The sequence below is a fragment of the Solanum verrucosum genome, unplaced genomic scaffold (assembly GCF_900185275.1).
Source record: "Solanum verrucosum unplaced genomic scaffold, falcon-dt-bn FXZP01000183.1, whole genome shotgun sequence".
Lineage (NCBI taxonomy): Eukaryota > Viridiplantae > Streptophyta > Magnoliopsida > Solanales > Solanaceae > Solanum > Solanum verrucosum.
Window position 1 is genome coordinate 2,739,011 of NW_026020430.1, and position 17,363 is coordinate 2,756,373.

Sequence of the window (17,363 nt, forward strand, 5' to 3'; positions counted from 1 at the left end):
CTCTTTAACGCGGAAATAAAGATTGGACTAAAATATGCGTAGCTAATAACATGAAATATTAAATATTTAGGGGTAAAGCAAATCAAGACAAACTTTGAATATTAGATATGACATCAAGGTCGATTTATCAGTCTGACATTAAGTTTGTAAGAATCTTATTTCGAAGCAGTTTTTGCTTTTTTGATCTTTTTTTTTCTATATATGTTTGTGCAAGAAGATAGGATTTCACTTCTTTGACTGTACTCCGAAGCTTAAGATGAATTTGAACACTGAAAATTTGCGTGCGATTAACTAGTTTGTATCAGCTCATACAGTCATACTCATATCAGTACACGAAGCTTAAAGATATCTCAATGTTAACACAAGTAGATTCAGTTAGCTTTATTAGTTAATTTAGTGCACTTTTAAGTGGTGAAGTTGAGTGCATTTTAGTGACTTAATGTGAGCAGATATCATATGGCATTAAATAAGTTGAAACCTCTATTCTAGGTGTGTCCCAAATGGACCAAAATCTCTTCCAAACCAATTCCTAAATTGGAATTAGAAACAATTTCAGGATATATGAAACTTACCAGGTAAGAAGATTAGAAACTCTTATCGCATCAAAAGAGACACCTCAAATTTACTATAATTTGTCTGTCTCATGAATCTCCCAATTTTGTTTCCTACAAGAACGTCAAACAAATGAAACTCTTCCCAATCACTACAAATAATTTAAAGAATAGGATACACTAACATCAATTACATGTAGGAGATTTTCTTTCCTTTTTTCCTTTCTTCTTTCTTGGATATGGTAACCCATATTCAAACTCCCCCTACTCAAGAAGCCTAACAATGGCTTCTTCCACTTTGCTCCCTTGATGACTCGAACCCCCAACTATAATTGGAGGTGGAGGGCCCTTACTATCCCTCACTCGTCCATGTAGGTGAATTCTTATGTACAAGCTTTTCTTCCATAATCCTATAATGTCTAATTTCTATAGTACTAATTAATAGTAGTGAGAGGAAGTCTTGAATCTCTCAATGAATGAGCGTCATCTGCAATATGTTTTACATCTCCATTTGCTTGCTTCTGTGATTTTCCATCCCAAAATGATTTCAACAACTCCTCGAAAGAAGGAGTTTTGAGCTCTTCAATCAAACCAGCACTTGGTATACTGAAAGCTCTCTTTTTTGGTGTAGAGCAAGATGGTTCGTCGACCTATTACAAGTGACAGATTTGGAGAAAGAAGTACATGAATATAATGTCGCAGGTACATGAATAATGTCATTTAAACAGAACAAATACAGATTTTCTATCATATGACGCGATGTCCTTACCATGTACTCTTGTGAAAGACACTGTCCTGCATGATCTGTAATCTCAACAACCTTGTGGTGGTGTCCACTCTTCAATTCTCTCAGCTCTCCACAAGAAGGTACAATCATGGAATCAAGGTTCCCACAAGCATCACGGTCAAGTTGTAAAGAATCTGCAGAATTTAATTTAGTTAACTGGATGATACCAAGCAGCCAGCAAAAGTCATTAATATATGTGTAAAAAACTTGATAACGTACGGTCAATGGAACAGAGAAGGTTTTTGCTGGCAACATCAGTGTCTTCAAGAGTAGATGACACACCAGACAAAAACTGTGCACGCAGTGCTTCAGTGGCATTCATTCCTTCACTAAAAAATGTACAAGCTCACAGTAAATAACAGGTGAAATATTGGAAATAAGAGACAAAAGCCTTGAATAACAAGTGAATCAACCAACCTAACAATTTTATCCATAAACGCAACATTTCTTTCCTCTAGACTGATCAAAGAGCGTTGAGCATTTGTCCATTGTTCAGAACCCAATTTTGCCTTTTGCAGACTGCATAGTACATATTCAAGTAAGCAGAGAGGCCAAGAAAAAGTCACAGACGAAAAGAACACATAAATTTTCTTCAGAAGTGATACGAGATATGCTAGGAGGACATACCAATTCTGTAGCACCCCCTCCATCTCTTTCTTTCCCTTTTCCACAGAAGCAGTATCCTCAAGATAATGGCATTCAGCCTTTTCCATATAATTGGTCCATTCGTCTTTGACTGAAGTAGTTGAATCTTGCATGGTTGACATCTCTTGTTTTAGTTTGCTGGTTCGGTTGTAAGCACTTTCTCGGAGGTCACTGATTGCAGTTTGAACCTAGAGCAAACCAAGTAAAAAATCCAATTAGCTTTCGCAGCCTAAAGTAGAAAAAGTAACCAGATCCACAATGCATTCTTCTCGTCACTTATATAGGGAGTACTAGCGCTAGAAAAAAAAATTCAAACATAAACTAGGCAAGGTAAAGGAAGGTCACACATTTATATCATTGCTGTCTTCAAAGTTAGCTCGACTATAAGAAAGTGCATCTATTTTTGTCATATTCATCGATCAATGAAATTACTATCTTTTTGCCTAGTTTTAGGGATAATGGAAATTTTAGCCGCAACTGAGTGCCTTTCTTCAACTGGTGAAGCAAATTATGATGCATTTATATGACTAATAAGTGACCATACCAATTTTTTCTTCCTAGCATTTGATCCTTCAAGAAGTTCTGCCACTTTCTGCAAGATTTGCCTCTCCTCACTGGCAGCACATTCCTGTAAAAGGCGAATATCCGTATAAAATGGGGCTAACAATCATATTGACCTTCATGAAATGAGAGATGTTCATGGATGACATCATTACCTCAAACTTCTTTTCTAGTTCAGAAAACTTCTGGTCACTGACGGTCTGTGCATCTTCAACTATATCACCCAATTGGGAGACATGTGTATCCAAAGTCTTAAAGAAGTTGCCAGTAATTTGAGAAAATGACCTTGATGTTGTGATTGTCCTGCAGTGAGCCTATAAAAAGCATCCAAACTTTATCACACAAACTTGGGAAGGAAAAAAGAGGGATATACAGAGGGCAACTGAGGGGAGAAGAGGGAAGAGCTCACAAATAGAAACTACTGATACCTCACGTTGTTGTGCTGCAAATGCAATTAGTTTCTCCTCCTGGCTGTGAAGACTCTTTTGAAGATCATTAACCAAGGTATTGGCCTCTAAGGCGATCTCCTCAAAAAACTACATTTCAAAAACAAAACATAGAGATAAGCAGAAATACTACCTGGGATTTCTCAGAGAATTATAAAAAGAGGGCATACCTCTCGGAGAGCAGATGAATGGTTAGAAACTTCAGTGTTTAAACGGTCAAAAGTTGAGTGAGCATTGCCATCGAGCTCCCCGGCCAAACCATCTAAAGCTTTGATACCAGAACCAAACCTGATTTTCAAATTGTCTAGGAGACCTCGAAGCTCCTCCATAGCCTGAAAAGTACACCAAAACTCTTACTGATTTACTGATCAACATGAGTGCAAGACTCTTAAGTACATAGTTTTGAATGTGTTATACAGAAGCGCTTCTGAGATTTCTCTAAAAGGGTCTGTAGGAGGTTGATAATCACATCATTGTCTAGGCAATATTGCAAAAGGCCAATTGCTAAATTTAACAAGTCAAGGATGCCTAAATCTTTGGGCACATGACATCATGAAAGCAATAAATTGTGTAGGAGCATATATAGAAGTATAAGTCTTTTCCCAGAAACATTGCTGAGTGTCTTCTTTAACAGGTATACAAAGTCAAGTTTACCTCAATCTTGGTAGACACAAAGGACTGCATGTCTTCCTCCATGTGTTTGAGTTGTTGCTCTTGTTGTGTGGCTGAGGAAGCAACACTCTTATGCAGAACTTCAAGTTGTTGAGTTAATTGGGATTGGAACTTTTGGATGAGAACTTTGTTTCCATGTTCTATTTTGTCCTTGCGCTCTGAAATCAACCATTATCAGTATAGCGGGTGCAAGAGCCTTTATTTTGAGAAAGAAAATCATTACGGATTTCAGGTCTTTATGTTGACCTACCAATCTTTGCAAACAAGTTCGAGACATCTGATGCAGCATGTTCCAGCTCAGCTCGAAGTTCAAAGGCCTGCGCAACCAGTGATTTTTCTGGTGGAATACATACCGATTAAATATCTCATACAACTATTACAAAAGGTAAAACGACTCCAAAGAACCCATACTGTCTCATACAACTATCTCATACAACTATTACAAAAGGTAAAACGACTCCAAAGAACCCATAGTGTCTCCACGAATGAATTTGGTAATTCCTTTAAGAGAAATATGATCCCCACCCCCAAAAGTGTTTATAAGAATCACTAAAACCTTGCACCCCACCCCTAATATTGTTTGTTTCACTTGAACCTTGCTTTATCCACCCATCCCAGTAAAAGTAAATTCCTCCCAAAGCTGGTCCATAGGAAAAACATGCAATTTCAGCAGAAAGCAATTGCAGATGATTAATCAAAAGAGTCTGCCTTGACTATGCACAGAGAATGCGGCTTACCAGACTTTAGAAGGTTTGTTATTAGAAATTCCTTTTCTCTAATTGTTGTAATTGCCAGCCTATGTTTCTCTTCGAGATCAGCCAAAGTATGCTGAGTTTCCTGAAGCTTTTTCTGGAAGATACAAAATTATAGCTAATATCCATGAGAAAGAGTTGAACAACAAAAGATAGCTACTGAAATTAGGAAGGGTCTGAACTCCATATACCTCTGTCTTGTCAAGTTTGCCACTCAACTCAGTGGTCAACAACTGCTGAGAATTGTACAGTTCCTGAAGCTCCATATGTTGCTGTATGTAGTAGGCAAAAATGTAACGAGTTACGAGTTCTGGATGATTAATTAGATTCTAGCTGAGTAATTAATCAGTAGCATACCTTGTCTTTTGATTCTGAGTCAAGTTCCATCCGTTCTATCTTTTCAGACATTGCCTAAGAGATAAGAAAAAACATATTGACCACACATAAGAAAAGATTACATGATAATCCAAACCAATCAATGGATCAGTGAGCAGGGCCTAACCTTTTTCTCTGCTTCCTCTTGGAGATATCTATCTCTTGGTATGTAGATACCATTCTTCTCTCTTGCAGCGTACACCTCTGTTGGCATTAGAATGGAAATTTATGTAATCAAAACATTTAAATAATTTAAAGCAACTAACATCCAAGATAGAGATTCATGCAGAAAGAGAAGAAGAAACCAGTTCAACACCTTGCTTCAGCCTTTCAATTTCAGAATATAAGTCCTTCATCAATGCAGATTTCATCATCTTCTGGTTAATCTAAATAACAGCAAAAGAAAAGTTAACCACGTTTGGACTAAAATTCTTTTAAGAATGTTTGATTGACCAGAAAACTGACCTCTGGCTTATTTTTTATGTTTTTGGCACGATGAGCATAATCTAAAGTGCTGAGTGTCTCTTCCATGGAGTGAATGGAGGGTGATATTGTCGCAATAATGCATGTCTTTGTTTTCCCTCCCAATGAATCCCTCAACAACCTTGTTATTTTGCTCTCCCTGACAAACCAACAAATGTTCTCAGGGTCTGTAAAAAGTTTCATACATATAATATTGTCTTCTATAAAAATGAATATTTTAAGCACCTATATGGGATATGACCAGAGTGCTCAACTAAAGCATTTATTACACGACCAAGTGTAAGCAAACTCTTGTTGATTTCCCCAGCTTCCCTTGCTCTGCCCTGGAAAATAAAATCTATCATCTAGTACAGTTTAATATAATGTGAACAGAAAAAACATAATCAAAGTGGGCAAAAAGAACCAAAAAGAACTTGAGAAGTCTCTTCCAGGATAAGTTGGCATGAAAAAGGAAAATTTATGGCATTGCTAAGCAACTTTTGCACACTCATTGGTTTGGTTCTCTTTTATCTTTTTTGCTTTTTCTTACTAATAAAGTTGCTAAATGCAATGGCTAACAAATTACAGAATTTTAATGTCTCACCTCTCTTGCACCAGAACGTGAAATGTTTTCAGAACCCGCAAGGTCTACAAGATTCAGTTTACCACATTTGATCATCTCTTCCCCTTCTGGAGTGTATTCCTTGATGTGAATTGTGATAGAGAATATAGAATGAGAACGACTGCTCTGTTTGTTGAGCAAAGTTTCAGCTGTACGCCTTTTAGCGGAACCTTTCTCCAAGATATTGTAGATTTCATTTGCAGAGCTTACTAACTCCTCTTCCAGGCCTCTAACAAAAACTCCACCCTTACCATCTTCCATCAGAGCTAATGGTTTCTTGGATTTGTCATCTGTAAACTTTGTACATTCCTCTGGAGCTAAAAGATCGGATATTTCCTCGTTATACAGCTCCAAAAATGTTACTTTCACACTATATTCAGCACTTTGAGCTTCCAATATGTCAAAGATTTGCTTAATAGCTCGTGGGATAACACCTGCATCACTTGGAAATTCCCCATTCTAAATGGGGTGAACTGTAATGTATTATTATAAAGAAGAAAGTAGCATAAACAAATTCATCTCTAACAGCCAACCACCAACCTTCTTTCTCCCCCCTCCCTCCATTGTATAAGTTTTCCCGGTTCCTGTCTGCCCATAAGCGAAAACGGTGCAGTTATAGCCCTCTAGAACTTCAAATACAATAGGGCAGATTGCCGAATCATACAAGTCCTTTTGTTTGGACGTAGGACCATAGACCTGGACAGCATTATCCAGCAGAATGTTAGTGTCAGCCCAAGAAACACCTGATGTCTGATTCACATCCTTTATGGGCATTCAGTTTCAATCAATATAGCAAGCAAATACTCCCAATCCCCAAACTAGTTGGAGTGAGTTATTAAAATACTTGTATCCATTCTGCTCTAAACAGGTAATGTGTCCGAGTTATTACATCAAATTACTTTTTTTAACTATCCACTATATTCTTATTATAGAACCAATAGTATCAGATAAGGATAAGAGAAATTCAGACCTTATCAAAGACAAATGTTTTGTCAATTTGCTTATTAGCTATGTTCTGCATAGCTGAAATTTCTCTTCTTCCCTCATTGCAGGAAATCACTGCTGGTGTATTCGATCTCATCTCATCCTCACTCAATGGCCTGCATAATTCACAACAATTCCATCAAAAACAATCAATTCAATTCAGTAAGTTAAACCTACACTAAAGCTCCAAAATGCACTAATTCTACTAACCTGCAACGCACAATAACCTGCACATTGACGCCTTTATCTTTGTCATGCCTCCCACTCATATTCCCTTCCGCCAATCGCAGATCTCTAACCACCTTTTCACTAGACCGCGGCGTCTGTGATGGTGACCGCGAAACATGGCCTCTTCTCTGTGATGGCTCCATTTCCAGAATGATCTCCTTATACTCCAATCTCACAATCGTTTCTGCCGATTCTCCGATTCAATTCAACTCGATTCCAAATCTGAGAACAAAAACTTGATATGGCAAAACAGAGCTTCCAACTCGAATGCGCTGAAACAGTTTAATGAAAGGTAAAATGCAAATCTTCACATCAAATGTCGAGAAAAATACAAACGAAAATTCACCATCAAATTGAAAACGACTAATGAATACTAGAGATTCATCATTCAAATAACAAAATGAAATCCGTCGATTGATTCAAATGTACGATATAAAAAAAAATGAAGAGGAAATGGCGTAGACTTACCGACGATCAAATCGCCTGCAATGTGAAGAAGAAGAAGAAGGGCGATATTTTAGAGAGAGGATTTTGGAGAGAGAATTTAGTGATTTGAAAAGATAGAGACTGATAAATTTGGTGAATTATTTTCTAATTTCAGGTTATAATAAAAATAGAAGGGATTGAGAGAGGGGAGAGGAGGAGCTAGCTGTATGTAATATTCGCGTGAGCTGAGATAAAGCACAGATTTTGTGGCTGTTACAACCCATTTGAAATTGATTTTTGACCGTTGTAACATAAAAACAAAAAAAAGAAAAATTTTAAAATAATTGAAGGACCTTCATATGAGATGGAGCATTCTTTTGCTAATTATTACATGACTTGCCATAGAGTTTAGTTACAAGCATATGCCACTACTTCAATTTGTACGTCTTTTCAAAAATTGCTTTAAATTGTTTTATTTTAGTGTTTTTCAAAAATAGATCTTTCTACATTCACAAAATTATGGTGGGTAGGTTGTATAAACATTGTTTTTCTCAAACTCCACTGGTAGAAATGCATTGGTTATTGTATAGTAATTTAGAGAATTTTGAAAATTATGAAACTTTAAATCTCTTAAGTTTTAATCAGAGTTCATTAATAATCCTAATGATCATAAATAAAGAAGAATTAAATGTGTAACTAAAAGATCAATGCAAAAAATAAGGCGAAAAACTACATTTGGATAATTCTTAATTGAGAGGCAAAAAAAAATCTAGAAATTCAACCAAAAAGCGAAAAATTATTAAATGGCGACACTGTATAAAATAAATTCGATAAAGATGGAGGAAAAAAATATGTCAAATGGTGTTTATTAATTTGTGTGTTAATTAGCAATGTGAAAATAATTACTAATACTCCAATTTACCAAATTAATGGCTGGTTTGACGATGAAGATGGTATAGAGCCACCAATCAAAAAAATGTAATGGAAAGGGTAATGGTTAGTGATAATGACAAAGATATACAAATTACGAATTATTTTTCTCTTTTGAATTTCAGGAAAAGATCAATTCACAAGACCTTAATTATCCACACTTGATTTTGTCGAATCATACTAATTGGTGTAGCTAATTAGTGATAAAATAATATAAGAATTTGTCTAATTACAGTTTAGTGATGACATTGTATGTAAAGATATGTATCATATATACTTTTATTTAATATATAAATAAATACTTAATGTGGGTAAATTTTCACCTATGGGGAGAGCATGTCAATTTATTATTACTAGTAAATTTGAGGATTACCTTAAAATACATTTTATGGAACGGATAATGTTGGTAGGATTTTGAATTCATTTCTAGGCTTAACTTTGAATTCAAAAATTCTCTAATAATATATATTAGACTGATGAGGACATTGTAGTCATCTAGTTTAGTATACCCAATAATACAAGTTAATGATTTTTTCGTATTTCATTTTGTCGTTTACGTATAGATTTGCAGTAATATTCTATTCTACTCAAGGATCGATGTTGATTCAAAATTCAAATGATGTGTTTTGTTAAAAATAAAAAAATGTGTTTTGTTCGGAAAATAAAATAAGAAGAAGAGAAATTACTCACCTTTTATTATGAATTTGGATATCAAGGAGCGTATGTAATTGAAATAACTCAAAATTATGAGTCAATATCAAATTTTAATATTGCCAAAATTAAATAATCAGGTGATATTTCACTTTTATAGGTACTTGATAAAAAAATATAAAAAAACAAAGTGTATTTTGTTTGTAAATTGGTCCAAAACACTATTATTATCAGATAATATAAGTTTGAATTTTGGTGATGTTATAATCAAAGTAAGAAAATTGGTTCAGTCTAAAATTCTCTAGAAACAAAAGATGTATTTCTTATGACAATTACATGTATAATACCGTCTAATATTTCTATTAAGGCTAGTCTATGAATAAATTCTGCAATTCTATAAAATACTCGAAGTAAGAAAATGATGTTTGAATTAAAGAAGGTTGCCGTCTTAAATTTATTGACTAGATTGAGCGTTGAGTTTACCTTATCAAAATATTCCAATAAAGATTTAGAAATGAGGATTTTTTTATGTACCTTGGTTCAATATCTTTATCACAACTTTTTATTGTTATAATTTTCTTTTCAAATTGTGTTTTTGATAAAGTCGAAGGTCTATCGATAATCATTTCTCTATCTTATAAAGATAAAAATAAAAGACTATACTTATGAAAGATTATATTAGATATGTTATGTTGTAATTGTTACTTAATTATGCCCTAGAAAAACATTATATGTACGTAGTTACTCTAAAAGTGAGGGACCACTTGTATCAGGGGCGTAGCTATAGCCATCCAGGGTTTCCAATTGGACACCCTTCGTCGGAAAATTATATTATATACATGCCAAATTTTACATTTAAATGATATATATTTAAAGTTAGACATACTTGGCAAAAGTTATGTAAGGCATAGTGATAATGAGTGTCCATTTAAATGGCAGAGTTTCATATTCAAACCGTAAATAGCATAATATATTATTATTTTATTTTTACAGTTACACACTATTATTTTTAGACACGCTTAGTAAAAAAATTTGACTCCATTGGTGACTTGAATGGCTCCATAAAGAGCTGTATAGCTGCTTATCAAAAGTGAAATAGCCGTTACTAGTTCCTATATGAATTCTAATGTTCATTTATATTGTAAACAAGGAATTAATATCTCATATTGTCGAGAAAATGACATAAATAGTCTCTTAACTATAGGAGTAGGTCTAAAATGGTCTCTTAACTATATACTTAACGGATTTAGTTTTTTAACTATTCAAAAATTTATCAGCTTTGGTCCCTTAACTATACACTTACCGATTTTAGTCCTTTAAGTATTCAAAAACTTATCAAGTTTGGTCTTTGTCCATTTTTTAAATACAAATAGAATAGGTTTATATTAATGAAAATCTTCGTGAAATTAAATCTTTAAACCATTTTTTCAGTTGTTTCTCTATCCCCACCCTTTTTTCTTCAAACTATTCTTATGAAAAGAACAATAACGTCAACGATTCAAAATAAAATTAATGAGAAAAGAAGATATAAGTCATAATTTTATTCAATGGAGGATAAAATTAAGCATATAATTGTTGTTAATGACTTGAATCCTTACTTAATATGCTAATCGGTGCAGATTTTATTTAATTTACTCAAATTTCTTTACGTAAAATAAAATGAATTGAATAATAAAATTGATCTATTTAAAAAAATTGCAAATCTACCATTTTATAAATTTCAATTTCTGAAAAATTAAACAAAGTCCGTTCAATGAAGTCGTTGGAGTACAAACTTTGAATTTAACGGGCAATAATTTTTTTTCTTTTTATAATAAAGTTTAGCATATTCAAGTCATTAGTAGCAATAACATGCTTCATTTTATCCTCCGTTGAATAAAACTATGACTTATATTTTTTTTCCTCGTGAATTTTATTTTAAATCATTGAGGTTAAAGTTTTTCGCATAAGGTTAATTTGAAGAAAAAGTAGTGGAGAGAGAGAAACAATAGAAAAACTTGTTAAAAAAATTAATTTCTCGAGGCATGGATTCCGTTAATATAAATCTAAGTTATTTGTATTAAGAAAAGGGAAAAAAGACAAATATATCCCTGAACTATCGTAAATGGTATGCAGATACCCTCCGTCATACTTTTAAGACATAGGTGCCCCTGCCGTCCAAAAATTAGAGCATATATACCCTTTATACTAACGGACATACACGTGTCATAATCTTATCCACTGACCCGACATCGGATCGATGGATAAAATTGTGTCACGTGTCCTTATTTAATCTTTTGTTAGAGTGAAGGGCATATACGCTATAGTTTTTGGACGGCAGGGGCATCAATGTCCCAAAAGTATGACAGAGGGTATCTGCATACCATTTACGATATTTTTTGGGGTATATTTGTCCTTTTTCCCTTAAGAAAATGGACAAAGATCAAACCTAATAAGTTTTTGAATACTTAAGGACTAAAATCAGTAAGTTTATAGTTAAGGGACTAAAATCGACAAGTGTATAGTTAAGAGACCAAAACTGATAAGTTTTTGAATAGTTAAAGGACTAAATCCGTTAAGTGTATAGTTAAATGATAATTTTAGACCTACTCATATAGTTAAGGGACTATTTATGTCATTTTCTCTCATATTGTCACTCAACTTTGAAAATTTTACTTAGAAAGGCAGTTGTTTATTTAGAAAGTCATTCAATTTTGTTTTATTACTCAAAAGCCACTCAGTTGATGTTTCATTTAAAAAGTCACTCAACTATTGTCTATTGATATTTCACTTAGAAAGTCACTTAACTATTGATATTTTACTTAAAAAATCACTCAATCCATTTAAATAAATTTTTCATAAAATTTTATTGAAATTTAATTTTTATTTTAAACTATTTTTAAAGAAATAAAATAATAAGATATCATTATTAATCACAATTATATTATTTTTATTTTTTTGAAAAACGTGCGGTAACAATTGACCACAAGAAAAAACCTTTTCCATTTTAGCAATTGTATTGCCGGGATTAAATATGTTAAAAAATGATCCAAAAATGGTTGGACTTGATGAGAAGAAATAAAAAATACGCAGCAAAACACCAATTTTTAAAAATTATTTTGTTTAAAAAATAGGTAAAACAAAAATTATATTTCAACAAAATTCAATAAAATAATTAAAATAAGCATCTTATTATTTTTAAAAAAAATAGTTTTAAAAAAAATTGTATTTTACAAAATTAATGAAAAAAATAAATTAAATTAGTTGGGTTACTTTCTAAGTAAAATATCAATAGTTAAGTGATTGTTTAAGTGAGCTATTAATAGTTGAGTAACTTTCGAAGTAAACAACTCAAAGTTGAGTGACTTTCTAACTGAATTATTCAAAGTTGAGTGATCATTTTTAGATATTAACTCTGTAAACAAGTGTAATTATATATAGGTCATTCGAATTCAACAATTTTGGTAAAGATCTTCTATATATATATATTTAAAATACCACTAAATAAATATAAATATAAATATAAATAATAAATTTGAAACCTATAAATTAGTTGGTATGTGATAGATCAAATTCGAATCAATCTAATCATAAGATTTAAATTTTAAATCGACCAATATCAATATGATAATAAAAGCAATCACGAGGAACACGAGATTGAACAATTAGTAGACAAAATATAAGATTAACCGGAAATGCAAAACAAAAGTGGGGTTAATATGTGGTGCTCAAGGTGACAAGATTGATGCGAGTCCTCACATGCATTTAGGGTGTGTTTGGTAGGAAGGAAAATGTTTTCCTGGAAAACAAGTAGATTTGTGACTTATTTTCTCATTTTGGTTGGTGAGTAGAAAATATTTTCCAAAAAAGATTTTTAGTGTTTGATTTATGAATGAAGAGTATTTTTGAGAAATAAAAAAAAAAATTGAAATTGAAAATATTTCTTAAAAACAAACTTAAATTTTTTTTTGGGAGTGGTGGGTTGGCGGGGGGAGGGGGGGAGGGTTGAGGGTAGGAGTGAAAAAATGAAATTGTTGAAAATATTTTTTAAAAACAAACTTAAATTATTATTTTTTTGGGGTGAGGTGTCGAGGGTAGGAGTGAAAAAAATGAAATTTTGAAGTTGAAAATATTTTTTAAAAACAAACTTAAAATCTTTTTTGGGGGCTGGGGGGCTGGTAGGGGGGTGGGTCGAGGGTAGGGGTGAAAAAATGAAATTTTGAAGTTGAAAATATTTTTTAAAAACAAACTCAATTTTTTTTCGGGGGGTGGGAGGTGGGGGGGTCGAGGATCGGGGTGAAAAAATAAAATTTTGAAGTTGAAAATATTTTTTAAAAACAAACTTGAATTTTTTTTATTTGAAGGGGGTGGGGGTAAAAAAATAAAAAATTGAAATTAGAAATATCTTTTAAAAACAACTTTTAATATTTATTTTTTTGTGTGTGGGGGCTGGGGGGGTGAGGGTGGGGTAAAAATTGAAGTTAAAAACATTTTTTAAAAACAAGCTTTAATTTTTTCTTTTGGGGGAGGGGGGGGGGTGTGGTTGGGGGGGGGGGGTTGGTTTGAGGGTAGGAACAAAATAAATTGATTTTTTCAAAAAAAAAAAAAATGTAATTTGAAGTTGGAAGAGACTTTTGGAAAATGTTTTCTTCAAGTTTTGAAGGGAAGTCATTTTCCTTAAATTTGAGGAAAATGAGTTGATTTGGAAAGCATTTTCCAAAATATTTAATCCAACCAAATTTGAGAAAATTGGAAAACATTTTCCTTCATACCAAACACACACTTACTTTAATTAATCAGTAGTATTAGTTTGATTATGTTAAGAGATACTAATTTTTTTCCTTCAGTCCACTTAGAGTCCCGATTAAATTCGAGTCACGCATTACAGGGCTCATTTGAGGTGACACTCAGCACAATATTTTCTTCATACCCAAAGCTCAAACTTGATACGTAAAATTCTAGTAACAACAAAGTAAAAGGGTCGATAAGAAAGTGGTATTTTGCAAATTAAACATTAAACCTTCTCATAAATTGCTCCTCAATTATATGGTTTGCTATGAAGTTGATATATACTATTACTTGGGGCATACTCAATCGTACGCTTTACTTCTCCTATTTCTTTTCCATAAGAAAGCCCATGCATTCACTGACACCAGATTTTGATAAAGATTTCAACTCGTTTTTTTATATGACAATCCTACGCAAATTTATAAGGAGAGTTGTGGACGATGGGTGAAGAAATATGATTTTACTACGCATATTTAGTTAGAGGTTTTGAATTCGAATCATGACAACGTGACTACAAAATAATTTGTTTGTTAATTAGGAAACGTTTCCCTTAAATGAATTCCAATCATTTAACTATGAAATTGTTGCAAGAATGTATATTATATTTTAGGTTGAAAGTTGCACGTCTATTAGATTATTATCCTTCCTACGTATATTTATTTTTTGTAGCTAACTTTATACTTTAGCTCTATGCACTACCAGAAAGCACATGCTGATTTGTTAACAAGTCACAGCCATATCCAAACTCCAAATCCGCAATTTGTGGATCAGAATTTTATCTTTAAATTCACGTGGAATTATAGGTGTGAAGGACTAGACAATAGAGTATGGTCGAATTATATAAATAGAATCGATTTTGTAAGTCAGTTATAATTTTTTTTATTTTATACTTAAAAGATATACGGAAAATTTACGATAAAAAATAAATTTATTTAAATTTTAAAATTTAAAATATATCATATAAATTAGGACGGCGAGAATAACAATTAGGGAAAATTATGCGATTAAGCAAACTTATACTACTTAATTACTCATCATAGTTATAGTTTGCTATAATTACCACTTACGACTAACATTATACATTAATTACGCGGGCTGACTTCGAGTTTGTATAATTAGCCACGTTTGTATATGTATAATTTGCTAGAATATACAAATACATATGTATAATATACAATTATCTAACCTATATACATATACAATTCACCTCTCTCCCACTCTCTGCCCTCTCTCGCTCGCCTCTCTCCTCCCTCTCTCAATCTCGCTTGCCATATATACAAATGCATGTGTATAATATACAATTATCTAACCTATATACATATACAATTCACCTCTCTCACACTCTCTGCCCTCTCTTGCTCGCCTTTCTCCTCCCTCTCCCAATCTCGCTTGCCATATATACAAATTGTTATACCCTATTTTAACTCGAGGTCAAAACGTGTACAACATATTGGTGATTTCCAAATTAATTAACTTAAGAAGTCGCCACCTAATTATTTTTAAGGTAAATTAGGATACCTAAATTATTAACTAAGTAATACTAAAATGACTTCAATTAAAAGGTCTACTAACTTAAGATTCTGGGTAAGGGTTCTAATTATCCTTTAAGATCCGTTAAAGACGGTTACCGGCAAAACTTAGGTTAATTAGAGAGAAAATAAAATAACCATTAAAAGCTAAGAAAAAAACTAGTATTAATTAAATCATGGCAAAGTAACCTAAAAAAAGTTAAAGTATAAAAACCTTAAAATATACTAACTTCATATAGAAAGATCTAAAAATGAAATGAAACAACCATTAGTTTAAACTTAATTTTTTTGCGAGAAAAAAGGAGTTTGAATGAAATATGCATAATTTGTTTTCTTCAAAATAGCTAACCAAGTCAAATGCTTTTTGTTTTAAAAGAAAATCTTTTTATGAAATTGAATTAACAAGGAAATCTTAAAGCTAAAGATAATGAAAATATATTTTGTCTTGATAAAATAAAAAAAAAGAGTTTTTATTCAATTGAAAGCCTTTTTATCTTCAAATTCGCCTACTCAAAATTCAAAAAAAAGAGTTGTGTTTTAAGCTTTAGACATATCGACATTTTATAAAGTTTACATTTTTTAAATATAAACAAAGACATACAAATCGGCCCTTTTTAAATTCTCAAAATAAATCACTTTAGAGTTCAAATACTTACACTTTTGTTCTTAATTTTAACAAAGGTTTGTGGAAAGTGTTAGAAAAGTTGTATTTAAAACCTTAGTTTATCAAAAAGTATAGCTTAAAAGTTGATACATATTCATTATAAAAAAGGGTCTAACTTCTTTGCAAAACAAAGATTTCTCAAACTAACAAACGAATTAAACAACAAAAGAACCTAAATTAAAGGTCAATGTTCTAAGCCAAATTAATATATTAAACCCAATATCTAGAGGAGGGGAAGGTGAGCTATTAGGTTTGCTTAAGTTCTTATTTGATTAGTTTGCATAAGTTCAAATATAAATTGAAACAAAACATAAATATAGGTACCAAAAGAAAGTATAAAATGTTAGTCAAAGATAACAACATATATGTATGCATAAAAAATATAAAGCTTTGAGATAAGGAGGAAGTGCGGGATTTTCTTTTGGAATGAGTGAATCATTCTAGACACGAGCTAAATGCAAGGTAGGTTGCTTCTCTAATTTGGATAGAGGTGGAGTCATATTGCAACTCCATACGCACCCCCCGAATGTACATGTAAATAAAAAGAAAGTAAAGAAGAGATTAGTGAGACGATTCAACTTTAAATAATAGTGAAAATCAAATATAGAGCTAAGCAAAATTATACAATGTATATATTATTACAAACACAAGATATGCAAGCATCAAATAAAATACTCATTTATTGAATAACGACCTTTAAACCGACTAACAATGACAAAATCAAAACAAATGTATTCTTTCGAGTATAAGCTAAATTTAAACACATCAGATTTGAGCTATAAGAGAAGTGTCATTTCTATGAATTATTATGAACAACGAAATATAATGTACGAGTCTTGACAATATATACTATATGATGTTATTTAAAATGATAACTTATACACCTACTTAAGATAACTAAATGTATATATTGGGAACGTGAAAGAGAGATACAAATGGTTTAAATAGTTATTCTACACAATACTACCTAACTAAGAAAAATTAAAATTGGTTCTCACATGCTTCTGTTAAACCAAAAAAAAAAGAGTATAAGTTGCAAATTAAAGAGAATCAAACGAACATCACTATACAATATGGATATGACAGAATACCAAAGGAATCTGAAATTTTATAGTTTTTAGGTGTGGGATATATGGCCGAGCTACTTACTCGCATTTTGTTAAGAAAATGCATGATTAACAGCTCACTCAAACAAGACAAAATTATATCGCTTTCTTCCTAATAATACATGGGCAGAAACTTCTTATCAAATGCAAGACAACTTGGAGCAAAAACGGATTCATGCGGCTATCTAGTCTAGTCGTAAAACAA

At 32.2% G+C, this 17,363-nt stretch overlaps 1 protein-coding gene across 1 annotated transcript; it reads right to left on the reverse strand.

Moving 5' to 3' along the window:
- Positions 1 to 639: 639 nt before the first annotated feature.
- On the reverse strand, positions 640 to 7,354 carry LOC125807318 (kinesin-like protein KIN-5D). Its single transcript, XM_049487015.1, has 22 exons — positions 7,068 to 7,354; positions 6,844 to 6,973; positions 6,414 to 6,569; positions 5,856 to 6,332; positions 5,498 to 5,595; positions 5,255 to 5,411; positions 5,106 to 5,175; positions 4,917 to 4,993; positions 4,772 to 4,825; positions 4,606 to 4,686; positions 4,400 to 4,511; positions 3,913 to 3,999; positions 3,645 to 3,820; positions 3,161 to 3,322; positions 2,973 to 3,080; positions 2,700 to 2,858; positions 2,528 to 2,611; positions 1,966 to 2,171; positions 1,756 to 1,857; positions 1,558 to 1,667; positions 1,321 to 1,472; positions 640 to 1,201 (listed from the first exon to the last, which is right to left on the reverse strand). Exons 1-22 carry the CDS (start codon positions 7,226 to 7,228, stop codon positions 986 to 988), a joined length of 3,135 nt encoding a protein of 1,044 aa, XP_049342972.1. The 5' UTR covers positions 7,229 to 7,354; the 3' UTR covers positions 640 to 985.
- Positions 7,355 to 17,363: the final 10,009 nt, after the last annotated feature.